The sequence below is a fragment of the Diabrotica virgifera genome, chromosome 3, assembly GCF_917563875.1.
Source record: "Diabrotica virgifera virgifera chromosome 3, PGI_DIABVI_V3a".
Classification (NCBI taxonomy): domain Eukaryota; kingdom Metazoa; phylum Arthropoda; class Insecta; order Coleoptera; family Chrysomelidae; genus Diabrotica; species Diabrotica virgifera.
The window spans coordinates 147,343,782-147,365,338 of record NC_065445.1 but is presented as its reverse complement, the minus strand read 5'-3'; the positions used below and the strand labels follow the sequence as shown (position 1 = coordinate 147,365,338).

The 21,557-nt window shown below is 36.3% G+C and overlaps 1 protein-coding gene and 1 long non-coding RNA gene across 3 annotated transcripts in view; one reads left to right on the top strand and one right to left on the bottom strand.

The window, feature by feature from the left end:
* LOC114334080 (uncharacterized) overlaps positions 1-21,557 on the bottom strand; it is an 80,361-nt gene that overhangs the window by 12,216 nt on the left and 46,588 nt on the right. For both annotated transcript variants that reach the window (XM_028284095.2, XM_028284096.2), the window contains exons 4-5: positions 16,548-16,645; positions 1,409-1,553 (exon numbers count right to left, since the gene is read on the bottom strand). In XM_028284095.2, coding sequence (XP_028139896.1) covers positions 1,409-1,553; positions 16,548-16,645 — 243 coding nt within the window. The remainder of the gene's footprint in view (positions 1-1,408; positions 1,554-16,547; positions 16,646-21,557) is intronic.
* Positions 11,817-12,703, top strand: LOC114334082 (uncharacterized). Its single transcript, XR_003653054.2, has 2 exons — positions 11,817-12,199; positions 12,256-12,703. It is a non-coding gene; the product is annotated as an uncharacterized LOC114334082 (long non-coding RNA).

Sequence of the window (21,557 nt, the reverse complement as noted above, 5' to 3'; positions counted from 1 at the left end):
AACAAGAGATCTATACGTAGGAGCAGATGGATGGTGGATTGTTCCGCGATATAAATAATGCTTTTAACATTGCTAGCTGGAAAATTATCCACAGATTACTGAAAATATTTCCCTATCTGCGAACTTGGTCAGAGACTACTTCACAGATACATACAGCAACATTGCGAGGGGTAACTCCATGAAGACTATGAGCTGGTGATGCTGGTGGAACACAACACTGGTCAGTCGTGCATACAGGGAACCGAGCCATCAACAAAGTGAAGACGTGGATAGAAAGCAGCGACCTCGTGAGAAAACTGAAGTTATGATCCTCAAAGGTACGAGAGCCAGAGACCATATAGTTTTTTTTTTCCTGGACGGAAAAAGGATCTTCATCATCATCACGTAGCGCTACAACCCTGGGCGGGCCTTGGCTGAATGTAAAACTTTTTTCCAATTTGTTCGGTCTTCCATCAACCAAGGGTCAAATGGAACGTCCATTTTCCGGAGATCAGCTTGGATGTTATCTCTCCATCACATTCTGGGACGTCCGAGTGGACTTTTGCCTGTAGGAATCTCCTCTCATACCAGTCTTAGGAGTCTCTCGTTATGAAGTCTGTGCACGACGATCTTTCGTAGGGACGACCTGGACGAGAGTGTTGAATGTCGCAGAATGGAAGAAGTGCGGTGGGCCTGCCTGGAAAGGATAGGGAAGGTTTCAGATGGAAACTGCACAGACTGTGGAGTGGCTGATACGTCCGAGCACTGTGTATTTCAGTGCAGAATATTCGACGACGAGAGAAACAAATTACACAGGAAGGAAGGTATGGTAAGTGTAAGTGCAAATACCATAATGCAGATAGCAATGAGGGGAAAGACTAAATACAAAGCAATAATGGACGCAGTAACTCGAATTGTCATAAAGAAGGAGATATCAGAAAGAGATCTGCAGAAAATATAAGAGATAGAGAGCAAATGTGCTAATCAGATGATGCACCGGTCTGGAGATGATCTACAGCATGAGTAGCCCAGATGAGGAGTGGACTTTAATTGATAGACAGATAGCTATGGGTGTATCTGTGAGCACGACTCCTCTGGGGGGGACTGCTTGCGGATGGGCCCTTCCACTCTAAATCCAACATACGCCAGGTTATCCTTAACGGGACACGGATACAAAAAATAGGAAATATGCAAGAAACCTTTATAGAAGAAGATAATAATAACCTATAATAAAAATTATCCTGAAAGATGTATATGAAAAAACTTATAAAACATGAAAAGGAATGAAAAAGGTGACGTTTTTCAGATTTTCGCCTATATTTTTTTTCTAGTGGGCTTATAACATGTACTACTGTTAAAGTTATTTTTATTCATATTAAAAAAAGTAATATAAAATATGTAGGTTAGGTATTACAAAAATATTCAGTACCTGCACTAAAGCCTCTCCTTTTCAGTCTGGTGAGATCCTGTAAAATCCTCCTCCTAGCGTTTATAAACCAGTTTTCTACTTGAAGTAAGGAGAGGTTTGTTTCCTGCATTAATCTTTGTTTTTCTTGATCTGTGGGATAAGGATGCTAAAAATAAGTTTTTTAATTTAGATTAACTACTAAATTAAATTTCTTTCTATACCAGTTAGTATAAAAATATGTAAATATCACATAATCACATGTAAATATTTTTAGAACCATATTGATTTAGAATCGTGATGATTTAAACTACCACCAAAGTCGTCCCGTCGAACACAACTCATAAATATTGACAATATCATTTTAAAGTAATCTACTTTAAAATGTCTAATCTTCTTCTTCTTCCTCCTCTTTATAAGCAATTCTGCTTTTTCATTGGCGGATTGATACCTCTATGGAAGGTTGTCACTCCATCTCCATCGGCCAATACTTCTTCTACCAATTGGTGATTTATATCTTGCTATTTTGACCACAGCTGTCTCACCCATTCTGTTTATGTGGTCATTTCATTCTTTTTTCTATTTAGTGTCCATTCGGTTATACACTGTATGTAACATTTTCTTCTAATGTCTTCACTCCTCTTTCGATCTCTCAACTTCGATTTCCAGTACTCTCATTTCTGCCGTTTCTAGTAATCTTTGTATCGGGTCTTGTTTCTGACGCATTTGTCTTTATTGGTCTTAAACTGGCTTTATAAATGATTGACTTTATTAAGTGTTAATATATCGGTTTCGCCATATAAGTATACTACAATCACAATAAAGATGCACTAGTAATAAACAAACCAAGACACGTTGAATGTTACGAGGAGCACTCCCAAATCATCATTTACAATGTATATACATTGTAAATCCCACATCATGATTTACAAGTTTATACATTGTAAATCATGACTCGGGAGTGCTCCTCGTAGCATTCAACGTGTCTTGCTTTGTTTATTTCAAGTGCATCTTTATTGTGATGTTAGTATAGTGTTATTAATGCATCCTGTCAGTCTATTTGCTTTTTGTACTTGATTTCTCACTTCTTTGTCCAGGTCTTCGTAGCTAAATGGTGTAATTCCAAGTTAGTTCCATTAATTGTTCAATAATGATGCCATCGATTTCTATTTTACATCTGATTGGTTCTTTACTGATTACTATTGTTTTAGTTTTCTGAGATGAAATTGTCATATTGAATGCTTTTGCTATTATGTTAAAACTGTGGACTAATTTTTGCAGACTATCTTCATCTTGGGCTATCAGTATTGCGTCGGTCGTCTCCGTAAGAAAGTATTTTTACTTCTTTGTTTCTCATTCTGTACCCTCTTCTTTTGTTGACGCTTTTGATGATTTCATCCATGACTAAACTGAAGAGCATAGGGCTCAATGAGTCTTATTCCGCTGCCTATGTCTATTATAGGTTCTGTAAGTTCCCCATCTATTCTGACTTCCATTTTGTTGTTTTGGTAGATGTTTTAAATAGTTTTTATGATATCTAGGGGAGCTTCTCTATTATACAGAAGATGGAGTACATCTTTAAGTCTTACTCTGTCAAATGCTTTCTTCAAGTCAATCAGACTGTATAATATTGTAGCGGAAGAGAAATCTTGGCCGATCCCCGTATAACAGTAAACACCTCGAGAATGACGTAATCGGATGTGCTAGGCCTCGCCGGAGAATTCTGGAAGGTACGTCACGTAGGCGGAACAAGCCGATAGCTCGAGATGGGAGTCGATTGTTCCAGAATAACAACTGGGTATAAATACGGGCATATTTTGTGAATAAGTTTAGTATATAAGATAAATTCGTCTGTAACTTATATAAATAAAGTCGTATATAAATTACGAACCGCTAGTTTTATTGTAATTAGAAGTAATTACACTAATCACGCTACAGTTGGTGTCGGTGTTCGGTTAACTTAGTGCGATATAAATAAGTGAATTACAGAGAGACTTTAAAAGACTTTTGAACTTTATTCGTCGGGAATAACCGGAGTGCGTTAATTGTTCGGTATTCGGAAAGACTTTAAAAGACTTTTGAACTTTATTCGTCGGGAATAACCGGAGTGCGTTAATTGTTCGGTATTCGGAAAGACTTTAAAAGACTTTTGGACTCTATTCGTCGGGAATAGTTAAAGTGCGTTGATTGTTCGGTATTCGGAAAGACTTTTAAAAGACTTTTGGAAAGTACGTGTGTGCCGACCAAAGATGTTGCTACAAGAACTTACAGTAAAACAGCTCCGTGAACAGCTAGAGGAACGGGACGTGGACAGCAGTGGGCTCAAGATAGTCCTACAATCACGACTCGAGGAAGTCCTCAAGAAGAATGGAGATGACCCAAAGACGTTCCACTTCCAATCAGCAGAACAAGCGATCTTATCGAAATTCGAAACCATTTCTCAAAAGATCGATGAAACTTCTATAAAGAACAACGAGAAACTTGAAGAAGTTAGTAGAAAAAGCGACGAGAAATTTGAAAGTGTTTCTCAAGTAATTAAAGACGTTTGTAGACAGAATGACGAGAAATTTGAAGAAGTTTCTAGAACATTCGATAAGATGCAGAAAAGTGTAGAGACCGTAGAAGAAAAGATCAAACAACTAGAGAGCATGATAACCGATACAAAAGTACAACCATCAGTTAATGCAGCAGCGTTAGATCCGGTAGTGAAAGATGAACTACCGAGAGACGAAACGTCGCATAATATGAGATTCAAATTACCACCATTCGATGGAAAGTCCTCTTGGTCCATATATCTTAGACAATTTGAAGCTATTGCGACCGCCAATCATTGGACCGAACAGGAAAAGGCTGTTTCCTTGACTGCTGCTTTGCGAGGTGATGCTGCAGATATATTAAGATCAATTCCTAAGGGTCAAGAAAATTGTTACCAGACCTTGTTCACTCGTCTAGAAAAACGCTATGGAGATGCCCATCTACAACAAGTATACAAAGCACAACTGCGAAGTAGAAGTCAACGAGCAAGTGAGAATCTGCAAGAATTTGAAGCAGATGTGGCTCGTGTGGTGCGGTTGGCTTATCCAGAGGTGCCAGACAGCGTTTTAGAAGAAATTGCAGTAGACACCTTCGTCAATGGGCTGAAAGATAGTGAACTACAGAAAGCTTTACGACTAGCAAGGCCGAAAGTTTTAGATGAAGCACTTGCTATTGCATTGGAACACGAAACGGCTAGTCAAACTTCACGAGGCCATAGAGTAAGAACCATTGAAGAAAGTGACGAACACAACGATGAACGTCTGGAGGAAATGATACGGAGAGTATTAAGTAATCAGATGCCAAAGAGACGCGAGCCTAGATGTTGGAATTGTGGAGACGTAGGCCACATTCGTCGTAATTGTAAGAAGATCGTACAGCCGTCGGAAAACTAGAGCGGGTCGACACCAAGGGGCAACTGCCGACCTCGAGAACTAGAGCCCCCATAGTAACTGTCAACCTTACGTCCTCCGGTGGAATCCACAACTTATACATCGAAGGTCGTATCAATAATAGATGTAGATCATTTTTGGTGGATACGGGTGCAACGAGAACTATCGCACGTCCAGATGTAGTACGAGACCACAATAAATTATCACCTGCAACAGTAAAGCTTAGAACAGCGACTGGTGAGCTAATTAATACATATGGCGAGGCTAATATGTCAGTATCCATTGGCCAGACCACAGTTGAACATCAAGTATTAATTGCCGAGATCTCCGACGAATTCATATTGGGGATGGACGTACTAAGGAAAGTGGGGGCAATATTGGATGTTCAAAATGGAGTTCTCAAGATCAATGGTGAAGAGTTGCCCTTTCACGACGACAAAGAAGATGTCATCCGCTTACTTACTACATGCGACGTAACCATACCCGGTAATAGTGAGAAAATTCTGATGACCATGCTTGATGGACACTGCCGAGAGGGAAGTTTAAGGATGGTCGAAGATGTGGATAATGTCGAGTTCCTAACGGCGAAAACTTTGGTAAAAGTTCGAGATGCGATCCCTGTAAGAGTTATGAATTTAAGGGAAACTGCTATCAAGTTAAGTAGAGGAGCTTTGATCGGGCAGTGTGTTCCCGTGGCTTCAATTTGCTCTGTGAATACCAATGAGAAATCATCGAAGGCGAAGTATCCAAAGGAGCTTGTTGAGATGATCATTGAAAGATGCCAAGATCTTGATCATGAACGAACGGAAAAAGTGACGTCTATGCTGATAGAGTATCAAGATGTTTTTGCTATTGATAAGAAGGATAAGGGCAAAACAAGCATAGTAATGCATAAAATAAATACCGGAGACGCTCAGCCAATCAGACAACGGCCTAGACGACTTCCATTTGCGAAAAGAGATGAAGCCGAAGAGATTATCAAGGATATGGACAAACAAGGGGTAATTGAACCATCGAACAGTCCATGGACATCACCAGTAGTTCTGGTAAAGAAGAAAGATGGTTCAACGCGTTTTTGTATCGACTACCGCCAGCTCAATGCGGTAACAAAAAAAGATAGTTATCCTTTGCCCAGAATAGACGATACATTGGATACTCTCTCCGGTTCTCGTTGGTTTTCCACACTCGATTTAAAAAGTGGATATTGGCAAGTAGACATGGAGCCAGCCGATCGGGAGAAAACCGCATTTTCGATAGGATCAGGGCTTTGGCAGTTTACGGCTATGCCGTTTGGTTTATGTAATGCCCCTGCCACATTTGAAAGATTAATGGAGGCAGTTTTAAGAGGTCTAACATGGAAAACATGCCTGGTTTACTTGGATGATGTAATTGTGGTTGGAAGGTCCTTTGATGAACATGCCAAGAATCTAATAGAAGTCTTTCAACGATTGAGGGCAGCGAACTTGAAGTTAAGTCCGAAGAAATGTCACATGTTTCGACGAGAAGTTAAGTATTTGGGACATATTGTATCGAGTAATGGTGTAACAGCTGATCCTGAAAAGATTGAAGCAATTAAAGATTGGCCAGTACCAAAAGATAAACATGAAATTAGAAGTTTCCTTGGCCTATGTACATATTACCGACGATTTGTCAATATCTCCAAGCCCCTAACAAAGTTGACGGAGGAGGGCAAAGAATATACATGGAGTGAGGAGTGTCAAAAAGCTTTCGAACAACTACAAAGGGCTCTGATCAGTGCACCGATATTAAGCTACCCGGGACAGGCAGGAAAATTTGTTTTGGATACCGATGCTAGCAACAGTGCCATAGGAGCTGTTCTCTCACAAATCCAGGATGGACAGGAAAAAGTCATCGCTTATTTCAGCAAAGTCCTGTCGAAACCAGAAAGAAACTATTGCGTTACCAGAAGAGAACTGCTGGGTGTAGTGAAGGCTTGCGAACATTTCCATAAATACTTGTACGGCAGAAAGTTCCTTCTTCGAACAGATCACGCTGCTCTAAAATGGCTCATACAATTCCGTAATCCAGAGGGCCAGATGGCAAGATGGTTAGAACGACTGCAAGAATATGATTATGAGATAGAACACAGGGCCGGAAGAGTTCATTCAAATGCTGATGCCCTTTCGAGACGACCATGCAGTGCAAATTGTAATCACTGTGCCAAACTAGAGGAACGATTTTGCCCCGTGAGACGAACCACCGTAGTTAATGAGCAATGGCAGCCCCAACAGTTACAAAACGCCCAAGAAGATGATCCAGATCAAGATGAGCCAATGGAATTGCCTGGTACTAAAAGATGATCTTCTGTACAGAACCTTTGAGAACGATGATGGTACAGAATCTAAGCTGCAGTTGATTGTACCTAAAAGTAAAGTGTCAGAAGTATTGCGTCAGTTGCATGACGGTACATCAGGTGGACACTTTGGTATTACGAAGACTCTGCAAAAGGTTCGAGAACGGTTCTATTGGGTGAACTGTAAAGATGATGTAAGAAGATGGTGCCGAAAATGTGAACTGTGTGCATCCGGTAATGGTCCGGTTGGTAAAAAGAGAGCACCCATGAGACAGTACAATGTTGGAAGTCCTATGGAAAGAGTAGCTATCGACATTGCAGGTCCATTTCCAGAAACCGATGCTGGAAATAAATACATCCTGGTAGCCATGGATTATTTTACAAAATGGACTGAGGCCTATGCATTACCAAATCAAGAAGCTGCTACCGTTGCAGAGGTACTTGTTAAAGAATTCTTTAGCCGATTTGGTGTTCCCTTGGAGATCCACTCCGACCAAGGGCGAAACTTTGAGTCAGCTCTTTTCCAAAACGTTTGTAAATTGATTGGTGCCAATAAGACCAGAACAACACCCCTGCATCCTCAATCAGATGGGATGGTCGAGAGGATGAACCGAACGATGGGTAAACACTTGTCCAAAGTTGTATCTGAACATCAGCGAGATTGGGACCAACACATTCATTTATTCCTGATGGCCTACCGCTCGGCCGTAAATGAAACTACAGGTCAAACACCAACCTGCCTGATGTTGGGTCGAGAAGTTCGGTTGCCCTGCGACCTAGAGTTTGGCTGCGGACCTTCCGAGGAACATGTTGCAGGCGAAGACTACGTTGACCGCCTGAAATTACGAATGAACAACATTCATGAACTTGCCCGACAACACATCCAGATAGCCAGTGACAGAATGAAAGATCAATATGATTCTCGATGCAAGAATGAAAGCTTCGAAGTAGGTGATCTTGTCTGGCTTTATAATCCGCAACGTCGTCGAGGCTTATGTCCTAAACTGCAAAGACAATGGGAAGGTCCATATGAAGTTAAAAAGAAAATAAATGACGTAATATATAGAATTAAGAAGTTGCCAAACGGTAAACCAAAAGTTATTCACATAAATCGTCTTGCACCATATGCTGGCTCAAATGAAACAGAAGAAGCACGAGTCCTCCAACAGGAGATGAAAGATGTCGCACAGCCAAGTTTTAATCAATTTATGTCAAATTACGCAGCGAGAAAGAGTGCTAGATTCGGCGTGACCACAGAAGTTCAGCAAGATCTGTTTGGTGTTCCAGAAAACGTCTCTCTGGCCCACTGTGTTGCCCAAGACCTCGAGATGACTAAAGGAATATCGTCCGTATTCAATAGAAAGTTCGGCCGCCTGGACGAGTTAAGAAATCAGCAGCCTAAAATTGGAAGAGTACTGCGATTGGAAGATGGTCCTCGATTTTTGCTGTATATGGTGACCAGAAAGTCTTATACGGACACGCCAAGCTACGAGAACATATGGCGTGCTCTAACTAATTTGAAGAAAATCGTGTGTAATTATGACATCAAAAATTTGGCTTTACCAAAAATAGGCCATGCAGTAGAAAATCTGGATTGGAAGATTGTGAGAAGCATGCTTGAAGTGGTCTTCAGAGGAACTGGTGTACAAATCACTGTGTGTTGCATGAACCCGAAGATGTCGTACCCTTCAAAGACAGTAGACTGTTATTTCTTCTTGAAGGGTGTATGCAGAGCTGGAGAGTCGTGTAGATTCCGCCATCCTGGGCCTTCATTTAGAGTTGCTGATCGAGACGCTCAGATCTTAAGAGGGGAGCAGTGTAGCGGAAGAGAAATCTTGGCCGATCCCCGTATAACAGTAAACACCTCGAGAATGACGTAATCGGATGTGCTAGGCCTCGCCGGAGAATTCTGGAAGGTACGTCACGTAGGCGGAACAAGCCGATAGCTCGAGATGGGAGTCGATTGTTCCAGAATAACAACTGGGTATAAATACGGGCATATTTTGTGAATAAGTTTAGTATATAAGATAAATTCGTCTGTAACTTATATAAATAAAGTCGTATATAAATTACGAACCGCTAGTTTTATTGTAATTAGAAGTAATTACACTAATCACGCTACAATATATGCTTGAATTGTCAATATTAAAGTCAAATAAAATTAAACTATTAGAAGAATTTTTTACCAAGCAATAAAAACAAAATTTGTTTAATTTATTAATGTTTTTTGAGAACGTTTTCCGAAATGGAATTGTAAGGGTGTTCGACTTCGTATAAATATGAAGCCCTTATTGTGCCGTTTAAAGAAAAGGGACAAAGAAAGTCAAGCTGGGAGGTTGCTTCGATAGAATCCAGGTTGCACTAGTAAGTGAATGACTGCAAGCTTTTGTATTAACCAAGATAAACGAAAGGATATTCTCTGTACTCCGTCTTTACCATCAAGTCTGTCTGATGAGCTAATAATAGCGAAACATGTGTCACAGAATGACACGTTAGACGAAGTATGAATATTCATTTTCGTATATTACACTCCGCCAAAAAAGTATCACATCACCTTAAAAATGGGACATTTTTAATGTCTCATATTTCCTAAACCTGTTGTTCGATTTTAGTGATTTTTTTAATATGTTATAGCTTTATTCTTCAAGAATATCGATGTAATAATATTGTAATATTGTTGCTAAACAGATAAGTGTCATTGTATACCGGGTGTAACAATGATAGTGTGTTTTTTCCTCAAAGTTTGGAACACCCTGTGGAATATTCTAGCGTATATAAAATATTGAAATTAAAACTCAACTGTAACCTTGGGCCATCTAAACATTTTGCTTTTTGATGCATTCGCTTATGTTGGATAATAAAAAAGTTAGGTACTTTAACAACTAGCAACGTTCTTCATCAATACAAGTGCGACAAACTTTAAGGGGTAATTCTGCAAGAAAAAATAATGACCGTTTACTTTATAAACATGTGTCCGCAAATGTTTCGTTTCCGAGATATGGGATGTTGAATTAAGAATTTTATATTCACCATTGACGTGCATACGGGTCATATTACCCGGTCATATTACCCGTATGCACGCCAATGGTAGGGATGGGAAAAACCTACCGGTTTAAACCTAAAACCGGTTTTTACTTCGCAATAACCGGTTTTACCGGTTGTTTTTTTGTCCCGGTTATAACCGGTTTTTTCTTTTTAAAGTAAAAACCGGTTATTAGGTTTTTACGGTGATTAGGATTAGGTTAGGAAATATTTTGGATCCCAATCATAATTATTATTCTCAAGTAATTATTCTCAATCTCAATCTCACATCAGCCAGAAACAATTATTAAATTTTATTATAATATTTCCTTGAAAAGGTAGTTTTAATCATAATATTTACATAAGAAGTGATCTGGTTGAATTAGACGCAAACATCATCTTTTTTTCACACTTAACTCTTGGCATTGAAAGTGGGTGAATGACTTTTTCTGATTACCAAAAATAATGCTCTGACTATGAATATCGAATTACTGATAACGAATACGAATCTCCAAGAATTTCGCTACGTTTTCAAAACGATACACTCATAGAGGTATTATTAAATGAGTTCAAATGTACCTATTCTACAAATATACAAACGTGTTAAAAATAATACATGTTCTTTCGATAGTACTAATTTTGATCATATTGATATCGAGTCGAATGGAGTATCGCAAACTAAAGTGTATTGTAAATGTAACTTTGTAACCCATTGGATTAAAAAACCGAAAACCGGTTTTTGTAAAAACCGGTTTTTTTGGCCGGTTATAACCGCCAGGTTAAACCGTAAGCAAAAAAAACCGGTATAACCGAAAACCGGTGTTTTGTCAAAAACCGCCATCCCTAGCCAATGGTGAATATAAAATTCTTAATTGTATGCCAAAAAATGCGCAATAACTACCTCTTAAAACCTACCAAATTTCATTTGCATATCTCAACCGGTTTTAGAGCAATAAATAAATCGTCAGTTTGTAAGAAAAAATTCAACATCCCGTATCTCGGAAACGAAGTATTTGCGGACATATGTGTATAAAGCAAACTGTTATTATTTTTTCATGCAGAATTACCCCTTAAAGTTTGTCGCACTTATTTAGAAACACCCTGTACTGATGAAGAACGTTGCTAGTTGTTAAAGTACCTAACTTTTTTTATTATCCAACATAAGTGAATTAATCAAAAAGCAAAATGTTTAGATGGCCTAAGGTTACAGTTGAGTTTTAATTTCAGTATTTTATATACGCTAGAATCTAGAATATTCCACAGGGTGTTCCAAACTTTGAGGAAAAAACACACTATCATTGTTACACCCGGTATACAATGACACTTATCTGTTTAGCAACAATATTATTACATCGATATTCTTGAAGAATAAAGCTATAACATATTTAAAAAACAATCACTAAATTCGAACAACAGGTTTAGGAAATATGAGACATTAAAAATGTCCCATTTTTAAGATGATGGGATACTTTTTTGGCGGAGTGTATTTACACTTTTTTTATATACTTTGTTTAAAGTAGAGAGTCGCAATTATTTCTACTTGGCAGACGTTCTTAGATGTTTTATAATAAACATCAGGCGCCATCTAGTGCCCTTTAAAGAAAAGGGACAGAGAAAGTCAAGCTAGCAGGTTGCCTCGATGAAATCTAGTCAGACTAGTCAGTCAATGGTCGCGTTCACCAAAATAATCCGAGTGCAATCCGATTAATTTGCGCTGAAACGCTGACAGTTTTTTTACTAGTGAACGACTGACGTTTGACATTCGATTGAGAGAGTTCTGTGTTCCATTTATTTATGTTTTTATTCTTTGTTTATATAATTTATAACCTAGACAGTTTTGTTTTTAAATGAAACTGAAACTGTGTCTAAACTAAAATGGATAATATTCTTGAAGAATTTTTGTTTGGGGACGAAATTAGCAAATGCCGTTATACATTTAGCAGATGTACCTACCTCAAATTATTCCAAAAGGATGAGATGACATTAAATATATATAAACCATAATTCAATATCCAATTTAGAGAACATTTTCGTATGTCCAGAACTACTTTCCAGGTAAAATTGTATAACAAATTAGTAACATCATGTATATTATATTGTTATATTTCCAGGAACTATTTAATTGTATTGATCATATCCACCAATTTGAAAACAGAATAATTCTATTGGAAAAAATTAATGTTTATGATTTGGATGCTAAGTAAACCAGAGAATTTGTTGCTGGGGATACGTTTGGTTTGCCAAAGAGCTCTGGACATAAGATTTTCACCCAAATAATATAGAATTACAAAAAATTGGAAATAACTAATCTTGAATATCAATGTGTATATTGAGTTTAATTTTATTGTAAATATTCTATAATATCATTTTATTGTAAATATTGTATTAACACATTTGTGGACACATCTTTATATGCAGACAGTAATTTCCCTTTGTAAGTACATGCATATATAGTCGTATCTGCGAATGGGTTAATTGTAAATCGTAATCAATAAAAAAATTTTGTGAATCAATAAAAAACTGGTTTGTTTGAAAATAAATGTAGTACAAATGTGTTAATATTTATTTTCATGCTTAGATAAAAACTAAATGTATTGTAACACATCCTTTCATATATCTTCCTCCTCCATTGTTAAGCAGAATTTGTTAACAAGAATTGTCCCTCCATTCTTTTTTTAATAAGAGGAATTTCTTAGTTAGTGTTCCTAGTATTTGGTTGTGGCTCTAAAATTGCATTTGTTTCACTGAGAGCATCTAAAAGGTCTCTCAATCCTTATTTCGTTTGACATAGCCATACTCGTAGAAATAATTCTATCTGTATTGATGGTATTATCAGAGAACAACAAACACATGGTGGTCTTCAGAGTGCTCCCAACCAACAGTACCTTATGCTGCTGCGTTTTCTTTTACTGTTTTAACCCTTATCCGGGCAAGTGGGGCTCAATAGGCCCGAAACGCCATGTCTTTTATATGGAAGTAAAATGTCTTGCCCGGATAAGTATTAAAGTGAGCTTTCTCGTTTCAGAATTTTTTATCGAATACAGCTTCAAGATAACGTAACCATGCAAAATAATTATTTTTTCCCTTTATAGGATGCCAGCAACAACTTTGTAATGTAAGATTGCTTGGAAATGTGCTTCTGTATGAGCATCATAAAGGGATGTCTACTGCATTCCCAGTTTATCTCAAGAGTTAGTTGGTTGTGATCAAAGAATCTTATTAAAAAATAGATTATATCTCCCTCTAGTTCTTTTTTCATAGTACTTATATTAAATTTGGAGTATGCCTAATTCCATGAAATGACAACAAATAATATGATTGTAAATAGTTTTGAAAAAGCTGTTTAAACTGTATAATTAAATTTTTTTTAAAACGTCTACTTTTAAAAATTTCGTACCTAGGCCTGGATCCCGCATACCAAAAAAAAGTTGATTAATAGCAAGCTGAAAATTTGTTAATAGCTTAACGGTGTCTAGTTGGACACACTTTGATGTATAGAAACACTGGAACAGGGGAAGCCTTAATTGTGGAACGTGCCATCCTGACAAGTTTATGATTGTGAAAACTAGCAGGTTGTTTTTAAGTTTATTCAATAGCAAACTTTGTGTATTTTAATATATGAAAAAATTTTTGTCCGAAAAATATGTTGGGCAGTTGGCTGAAAGACTTTGGTCGATGGCCTTTTGGTACATTGTATCAATAAAGTATGTCTCTCTCTATGTTGGGCATTTTAATAATTCCGACACATAGAACATGTCAGAGGATAGGAATTATATTGGTGATAAATAGCAGTCTGATTTTGCATGCTAATGAAAGAGTAGCAAATCAGTTGGAAGTTCTGTCCGACACAATACATGAGACGTTTTTGTAGTCTGATCCTGTAGTCGAAACCTTTTCAACAATTAAAACTTCCCGTTCCAGTGTTTGTTTTAAATTAAAACATCACAGTTTGTCCGACTAGACACCGTTAAGCTAATATCAAATTTTCAGCTTGCTATTAATGAACTTTCTTTTGGTATGCAGGATCCAGGCCTATTAACTATTTAACTCGAGCAGATTCCATTTTACCAGCGAATATAAATCTCATTAAAAATTCGGCATATCTAGATACTCCTCATTAACTTAATGAAATCTTACCAGAATAATAAACGTTTACTACAAGAACAAGAAAATTTTGATAATAAATTAAAGATTCGGTCAGCTGTAGAAAGGTTTGAACTAATAAAATGCAAATTTAGAGGATTAAAATTTGATACAGAAAATATTCGATTAACGAACATTGTGTTTTACACAATTTTATAATATAGAAGGTAATGATGTTCTGGATAAATGCAATATTGAGTAGGTATGCTAAATAAAGAAATTAATAATATAACGGTGGGTGAAGAAGAATAAAAAATTGGAAATATTATTGAAAATAACTAATATTGAGTATTATTGTATAGGTACCTACCTACCTATATTAAATTTAATTTTATTGTAGGTAAATATTAATTACAAATAGTTGGTATGCAATCAATACCAATTTTTATAAGATTTGTGAATCAATCAAAAACTGGATTGTTGGAAAATAAATGAGGTAGGTACCTACTATACAGATATTGTGTTAATATTTCTAGTACTATATAAACAAAAAAAACACAAATATTTCTAACTTAATTTTGATAATAACTATATATAGGATACATATTAATAATACTAAAATAAGAACTACAAATATTTACAATAAATTACATACAATAATTATTGTATTTATATTCAATTTTAATTAAATTGTCCATTTTACTTTGAACTTAATTTTAAAGTTGGCGGGATTCAGCTATCACAGCACAATAACAAATTTAAGGCTGAATAAAATGGCGAGCGCTTCCAATCCGATTAATTCAGCGTACCGTTCACTAGTAAAAGAGCTTCCAATCCGATTGCAATCCGATTCCAAGCTCTCTGTTTGATGAACGCAACCAATGACTGCAAGGTTTTGTATATGGAGACCTACACAGACGAGAGGAATAGAGATAGGACGACCTTGAAATTTGTGTACACTATTTTGCCTGTTTGCTTGATTTGTCACGGTGTTGGCGTAGATATAGATGCTAGTATTGCATTGGAGTGAATGTGAAAATTTCGAAAATAATTAATTATTCGTAGTTAATATAAGATTAGTTTTGGTAGTTAATATTATTTAAATATGAGTGCCAAGAAAGCTTACACTAAAAGAACTTGCTTCGTACCGGGATTTACATTGAGTTATCGTTCCGATAAAAAATTCAAAGGGGAACTTAACAAAGTTAATACAAGACTTTTTATAAAGATTTGTTTTTATGTTATTTATAACGTTCATGGATTATATTCGTTTGTAGGTTATTTCTTTCGGTGTCAATAAAATTTGTGTTTTACCTATTATTGGTTTTTATTTTAACCTGAAAATTATAATGATAATAGTAAGACGATCTTGAAAGTTTTTCTGCCGAAACAATGCATTTTTTTAAACAAAATATTTCACAAAAATTAACATTAATATTATAAAAGTCAGACTGTCGTCTGTACTTATTTTACATATATTTTATTAACTAAATTTAAACATCTGTATATAAGCTTTCAGAATATAAATGAAGTGTTTAAAAGGAAAAGCATTTTAAATTTTGATAAAAAGAATAATTCAAAAATATGTTGATCAATAAACTTCAAATAACTTTTTAAACTTTTTATCTTTTTAAAAACAATTAGGTACAGTTAAGTTCAATTTTTTCAACTAACAAACTTTTTGATATTAATTAATTTGCAGTTGAAATACCATTGGTATATAAATGTGCCAGTTAGGATAATATTGTGACAAAATATTTCCGCTTCAAAATAAGCTGTCCCACAAGTAATGACAAATTTAAATTTGATGTCACATCTCCATCTACAACACTTATACAAACATATCTACACTTTTACCACAAGTCGATATGTTATAAAGTTAAAATAATTTATTTTTGGCATAAAACATATTCAGCACTAATCATCCAATAAATTAATGTCTAGTTACCCTGAAAATATAAATGAGTTAATTAATAAATAAGTCCATAAGAGCTAATGTATTTGTAGCACCTATTCGAACACTTGCGCCTCTAGCGGCGATTGCTTAAAGCTGAATTAGATGTTAAAAAGTTAGCCCACAAACGACGCATTGCGTTTCCACTCCTTCTTACAGGTCTCCATAGTTTTGTATTAACCACTGATATTCTCTTACTCCGCCTTTACCAAGAAGTTCTGCCTGATGAGTTAATAATAGCGAAATACCTGTCACAGAATCAACCAATTTTACAGTATTTCTAGAAAAATGTTCTTCTATATCTTACTTAGCATACTATCATAAAGCACTATTTTTTAATAGGTATTTAATAAAAGTGTTACTTACATCTGTATGCCTAAAAAGCCATTTTTTCAAATGATTTTTGGCTTTAGTGGGAAGATGTGGCCTCTTTGTTAATATATTTTTAGGTGGTTCTTGTGTAGCTAAAACAATTACATAGGATGTACAAATATGTTCAGATTGTATGTTAAAATGTTCAAATTATATAGGACGTAAAATTAATAGAACATTGATTGATATGCATTTTCCAAATTAAATGAAACTACTATTAAGTCTTCTTAATAGATCTTATATTAGATTAAATAAGATTACAACATTATGATAAATAAAATAGGTTAAATCAAGGTTGTCAAATATTTGTTGAACTTTTAATCAGTGCCAGTCTTATAAAAATAGCATTGAAATCTACTTATCCATCTGATCTTCTTTACAAAGAATCAAATTTATTCGATATTAGACAACTCTATTACGAGTCACTAATCCGTCATCAATTTAAAAACAAACACCAACAACTATTGCTCACTCATATGCAACAAGATACAGAGTGAGATCGCAACTAGTGCCACAAATTCATAAGCCACATCCCTAATCATAAGCCAGCAGGACAGCGCTGTCACATATTTCTAGGTCCGAGACTATTTAACCAACTGCCAATGGAACCAAAAACCTTAAATTCATTTGGATAGTTTAAAAAGAAACTAAAAGAATATATCTCAATTGCAGGTAGGAATATATTAATAGATATTAAAAATAATTAACAACAAAAATAAATTATCCATAGTATATAACCTTATTTTAGTAATATACGTCGTAATATAATATGTAACATTGTAGGTATAAAAAAATAAAGTCGATTCGCTTTTCTGAGACACAAATGTCTAGTGACGTTAGTAATTTCTTTTTTTGGGAAGTTCAGTTGCTAGACATGACTGGAAATTACTACACAACCAAACATACCTGCTCTAAGCCAATATTATTAATAGTAAACTGACATAAATATCATTAACCTTACGCCAATCAATAATTATTTATTTACACCATTATAATGTATTGATAACAAATGAGAAAATTATTTATTGTACAAAATAAAAATATTTTGAGAAATAAACTCCACAAAATTTTATGAGATTAGTATACACTCCCACTATTTCTAATAATTCTTCTTTTTTTAATGAAAGATTAAGTTGATTTGAGGAGTTAATAGTGAGGTAGGAATTTTTTGTGTTGTATGTTTCCTATTCCGAATGTGTCAAAGTGAATATGGTATACTCAGTAACATACATCGTTACTCTAGTTTTAAATTATTTTATTTTAGTAAAATAGGGAACAAAGATTTCACAACTTTGGGCAACAGCTACGTGCTGATTTATTTCCTTGTGGCTGCCTATGTTTGTTCTCCTTAACTATACATTTTGATATATGTTTGTTTGTATATTGTTATATTTGTGTTGAATAAACATTATTATTATCCAGATTTAGCCATACGGCTCACGCTCCCTCTAAGGGGAAAATTGACTCATCCCAGATACCTACGGTATCAAAAAGATTGAGCTCTGGTGGAGCTCTTTTCATGATATCGAGCCCTAGATGACTTGGTATGCAGGTGTATCTCCCAAAAATTTTCGTACACTGCTGGCCGTCAAGAGTAGTACAGCTTTCTGCATGGTCTTATAAAGCTGTTCATTCAGACCCAACTTTTTGTTTTCTAGGAGGTTCTTCGGGATAACTCCAGTAGTAGAGATTATAATAGGTATTGTCTGGGTACTTGGCATTCTCCATTGTCTTCGTATTCGAATTTCCAGATCTCTGTACTTGGCGATCTTTTCAGTAAATTTAGTACGTAGATTATTGTTTGTTAGGAATTTCCACATCAATGAGTGTTGTTTGTCTCGTTAATTTTGACTAATACGAGATCTGGTCTATTATGTGCCACTGTTTGATCTGTGAGCACAGTGCAATCCCAGTATAGCTTATAGTTGTCATTCTCAAGCATACTCTCAGGAACATATTGATAATATGGGAGATGGTCCGTTTGGAGAAGTCCCAGCTTAATAGCTATCTCTTGATGAAGGATCTTTCCTACTGTGTCATGCCGTTCCTTGTATTCAGTTGCAGCAAATGCCTGGCAGCCAGGTCCGTGAACTTAGCCCGAAAAAGTCGGGAAAAAAATGCGATTGGTGCCATTCGTTTGTCCATTGATTGTCCACGTTTGTCCACCATTTTATTTCGTTAGTCCACCCATCAATTCTTTTTTATAAACAAAAATTTTTTTTCGGGCTAACTTCACAAATCCACAAATTTTCGAAAATTTAAAAAAACTCTTGCTATATTGTTTGTCCATCGTTTGTCCATGTTTGTCCACCACATAATTTTTTTTGTCCACCCTCTGAAACAACCCCCTGTTAATTGTAATTATTTTTTTATTTCTTAATTCGGGCTAACTTCACGTTCTCTTATATAGGCATTTAAACTTTAATTCGGGTGCAGAATCACAACTAAGCGTTTGTCCACCCCTTCGCAGCGTTTATCCAACCCCTTAACGTGCGAAACAACCCCCCTGTTAATTGTAATTATTTCTTATTTCTTAATTCGGGCTAACTTCACGTCCGTTTAAACGCGTATTTTAAAGTTATTACGGATGCAGAATCACGACTACCCGTTTGTCCACCCCTTCGCAGCGTTTGTCCAACCCCACAACCCCCTCGTTAATTGAAATTATGTTTTTATTTCTTTATTCGGGCTAACTTCACGTTCTCTTAAATGGGCATTTAAACGTTAATTCGGGCGCAGAATCACAACTACCGGTTTGTCCACCCCTTCGCAGCGTTAGTCCAACCCCTTAAAGTGCGAAACAACCCCCCTGTTAATTGTAATTATTTTTTTATTTCTTAATTCGGGCTAGCTTCACGTTCCCTAAATGGGCATTTAAACGTTAATTCGGGTGCAGAATCACAACTACCCGTTTGTCCACCCCTTTGCAGCGTTTGTCCAACACCTTAAAGTGAGAAACATCCCCCCTGTTAATTGTAATTATTTTTTTATTTCTTAATTCGGGCTAGCTTCACGTTCCCTTAAATGGGCATTTAAACGTTAATTCGGGTGCAGAATCACAACTACCCGTTTGTCCACACCTTCGCAGCGTTTGTCCAACCCCTTAAAGTGCGAAACAACCCCCTCGTTAATTGTAATTATTTTTTTATTTCTTTATTCGGGCTAACTTCACGTTCTCTTAAACGGGCATTTGAACGTTAATTCGGGTGCAGAATCACAACTACCCGTTTGTCCACACCTTCACAGCGTTTGTCCAACCCCTTAAAGTGCGTAACAACCCCCTCGTTAATTGTAATTATTTTTTTATTTCTTTATTCGGGCTAACTTCACGTTCTCTTAAATGGGCATTTAAACGTTAATTCGGGTGCAGAATCACAACTACCCGTTTGTCCACCCCTTCGCAGCGTTTGTCCAGCCCCTTAAAGTGCGAAACAACCCCCTCGTTAATTGTATAACCTAATTATTTTTTTAATTCTTAATTCGGGCTAACTTCAGATTCTCTTAAATAGGTATTTAAACGTTAATTCGGGTGCAGAATCACAACCACCCGTTTGTCCACCCCTTCACAGCGTTTGTCCAACCCCTTAAAGTGCGAAATAACCCCCTCGTTAATTGTAATTATTTTTTTATTTCTTTATTCGGGCTAACTTCACGTTCTCTTAAATGGGCATTTAAACGTTAATTCGGGTGCAGAATCACAACTACCCGTTTGTCCACCCCTTCGCAGCGTTTGTCCAATCCCTTAAAGTGCGAAACAACCCCCCTGTTAATTGTAATTATTTTTTTATTTCTTAATTCGGGCTAGCTTCAGGTTCCCTTAAATGGGCATTTAAGCGTTAATTCGGGTGCAGAATCACAACTACTCGTTTGTCCACCCGTTCGCAGCGTTTGTCCAACCCCTTAAAGTGCGAAACAACCCCCGTGTTAATTGTAATTTTTTTTTATTTCTTAATTCGGCTAGCTTCACGTTCCCTTAAATGGGCATTTAAAAGCTAGCACGAATTAAGAAATAAAAAAATAATTACAATTAACAGGGGGGTTGTTTCGCACTTTAAGGGGTTGGACAAACGCTGCAAAGGGGTGGACAAACGCTTAGTTGTGATTCTGTACCCGAATTAACGTTTAAATGCCCATCTAAGAGAACGTGAAGTTAGCCCGAATTAAGAAATAAAAAAATAATTACAATTAACAGGGGGTTGTTTCAGAGGGTGGACAAAAAAATTATGTGGTGGACAAGCATGGACAAACGATGGACAAACAATATAGCAACGCTTAGTTGTGATTCTGCACCCGAATTAACGTTTAAATGCCCATTTAACAGAACGTGAAGTTAGCCCGAATTAAGAAATAAAAAAATAATTACAATTAAGAGGGGGTTGTTTCAGAGGGTGGACAAAAAAATTATGTGGTGGACAAACATGGACAAACGATGGACCAACAATATAGCAAGAGTTTTTTTAAATTTTAGAAAATTTGTGAATTTGTGAAGCTAGCCCGAAAAAAAATTTTTGTTAATAAAAAAAAATTGATGGGTGGACTAACGAAATAACATGGTGGACAACCATGGACAATCAATGGACAATCGAATGGCATCGTTCACATTTTTTTTGCTGCGAAGGGGTGGACAAACGGGTAGTTGTGATTCTGCACACGAATTAACGTTTAAATACCCATTTAAGAGAACGTGAAGTTAGCCCGAATAAAGAAATAAAAAAAAAATTACAATTAACGAGGGGGTTGTTTCGCACTTTAAGGGGATGGACAAACGCTGCGAAGGGGTGGACAAACATGTAGTTGTGATTCTGCACCCGAATTAACGTTTAAATGCCCATTTAAGAGAACGTGAAGCTAGCCCGAATTAAGAAATAAAAAAATAATTACAATTAACAGGGGGGTTTAATAAAATACACGTTTAAACGGACGTGAAGTTAGCCCGAATTAAGAAATAAAAAAATAATTACAATTAACAGGGGGGTTGTTTCACACTTTAAGGGTTGGACAAAC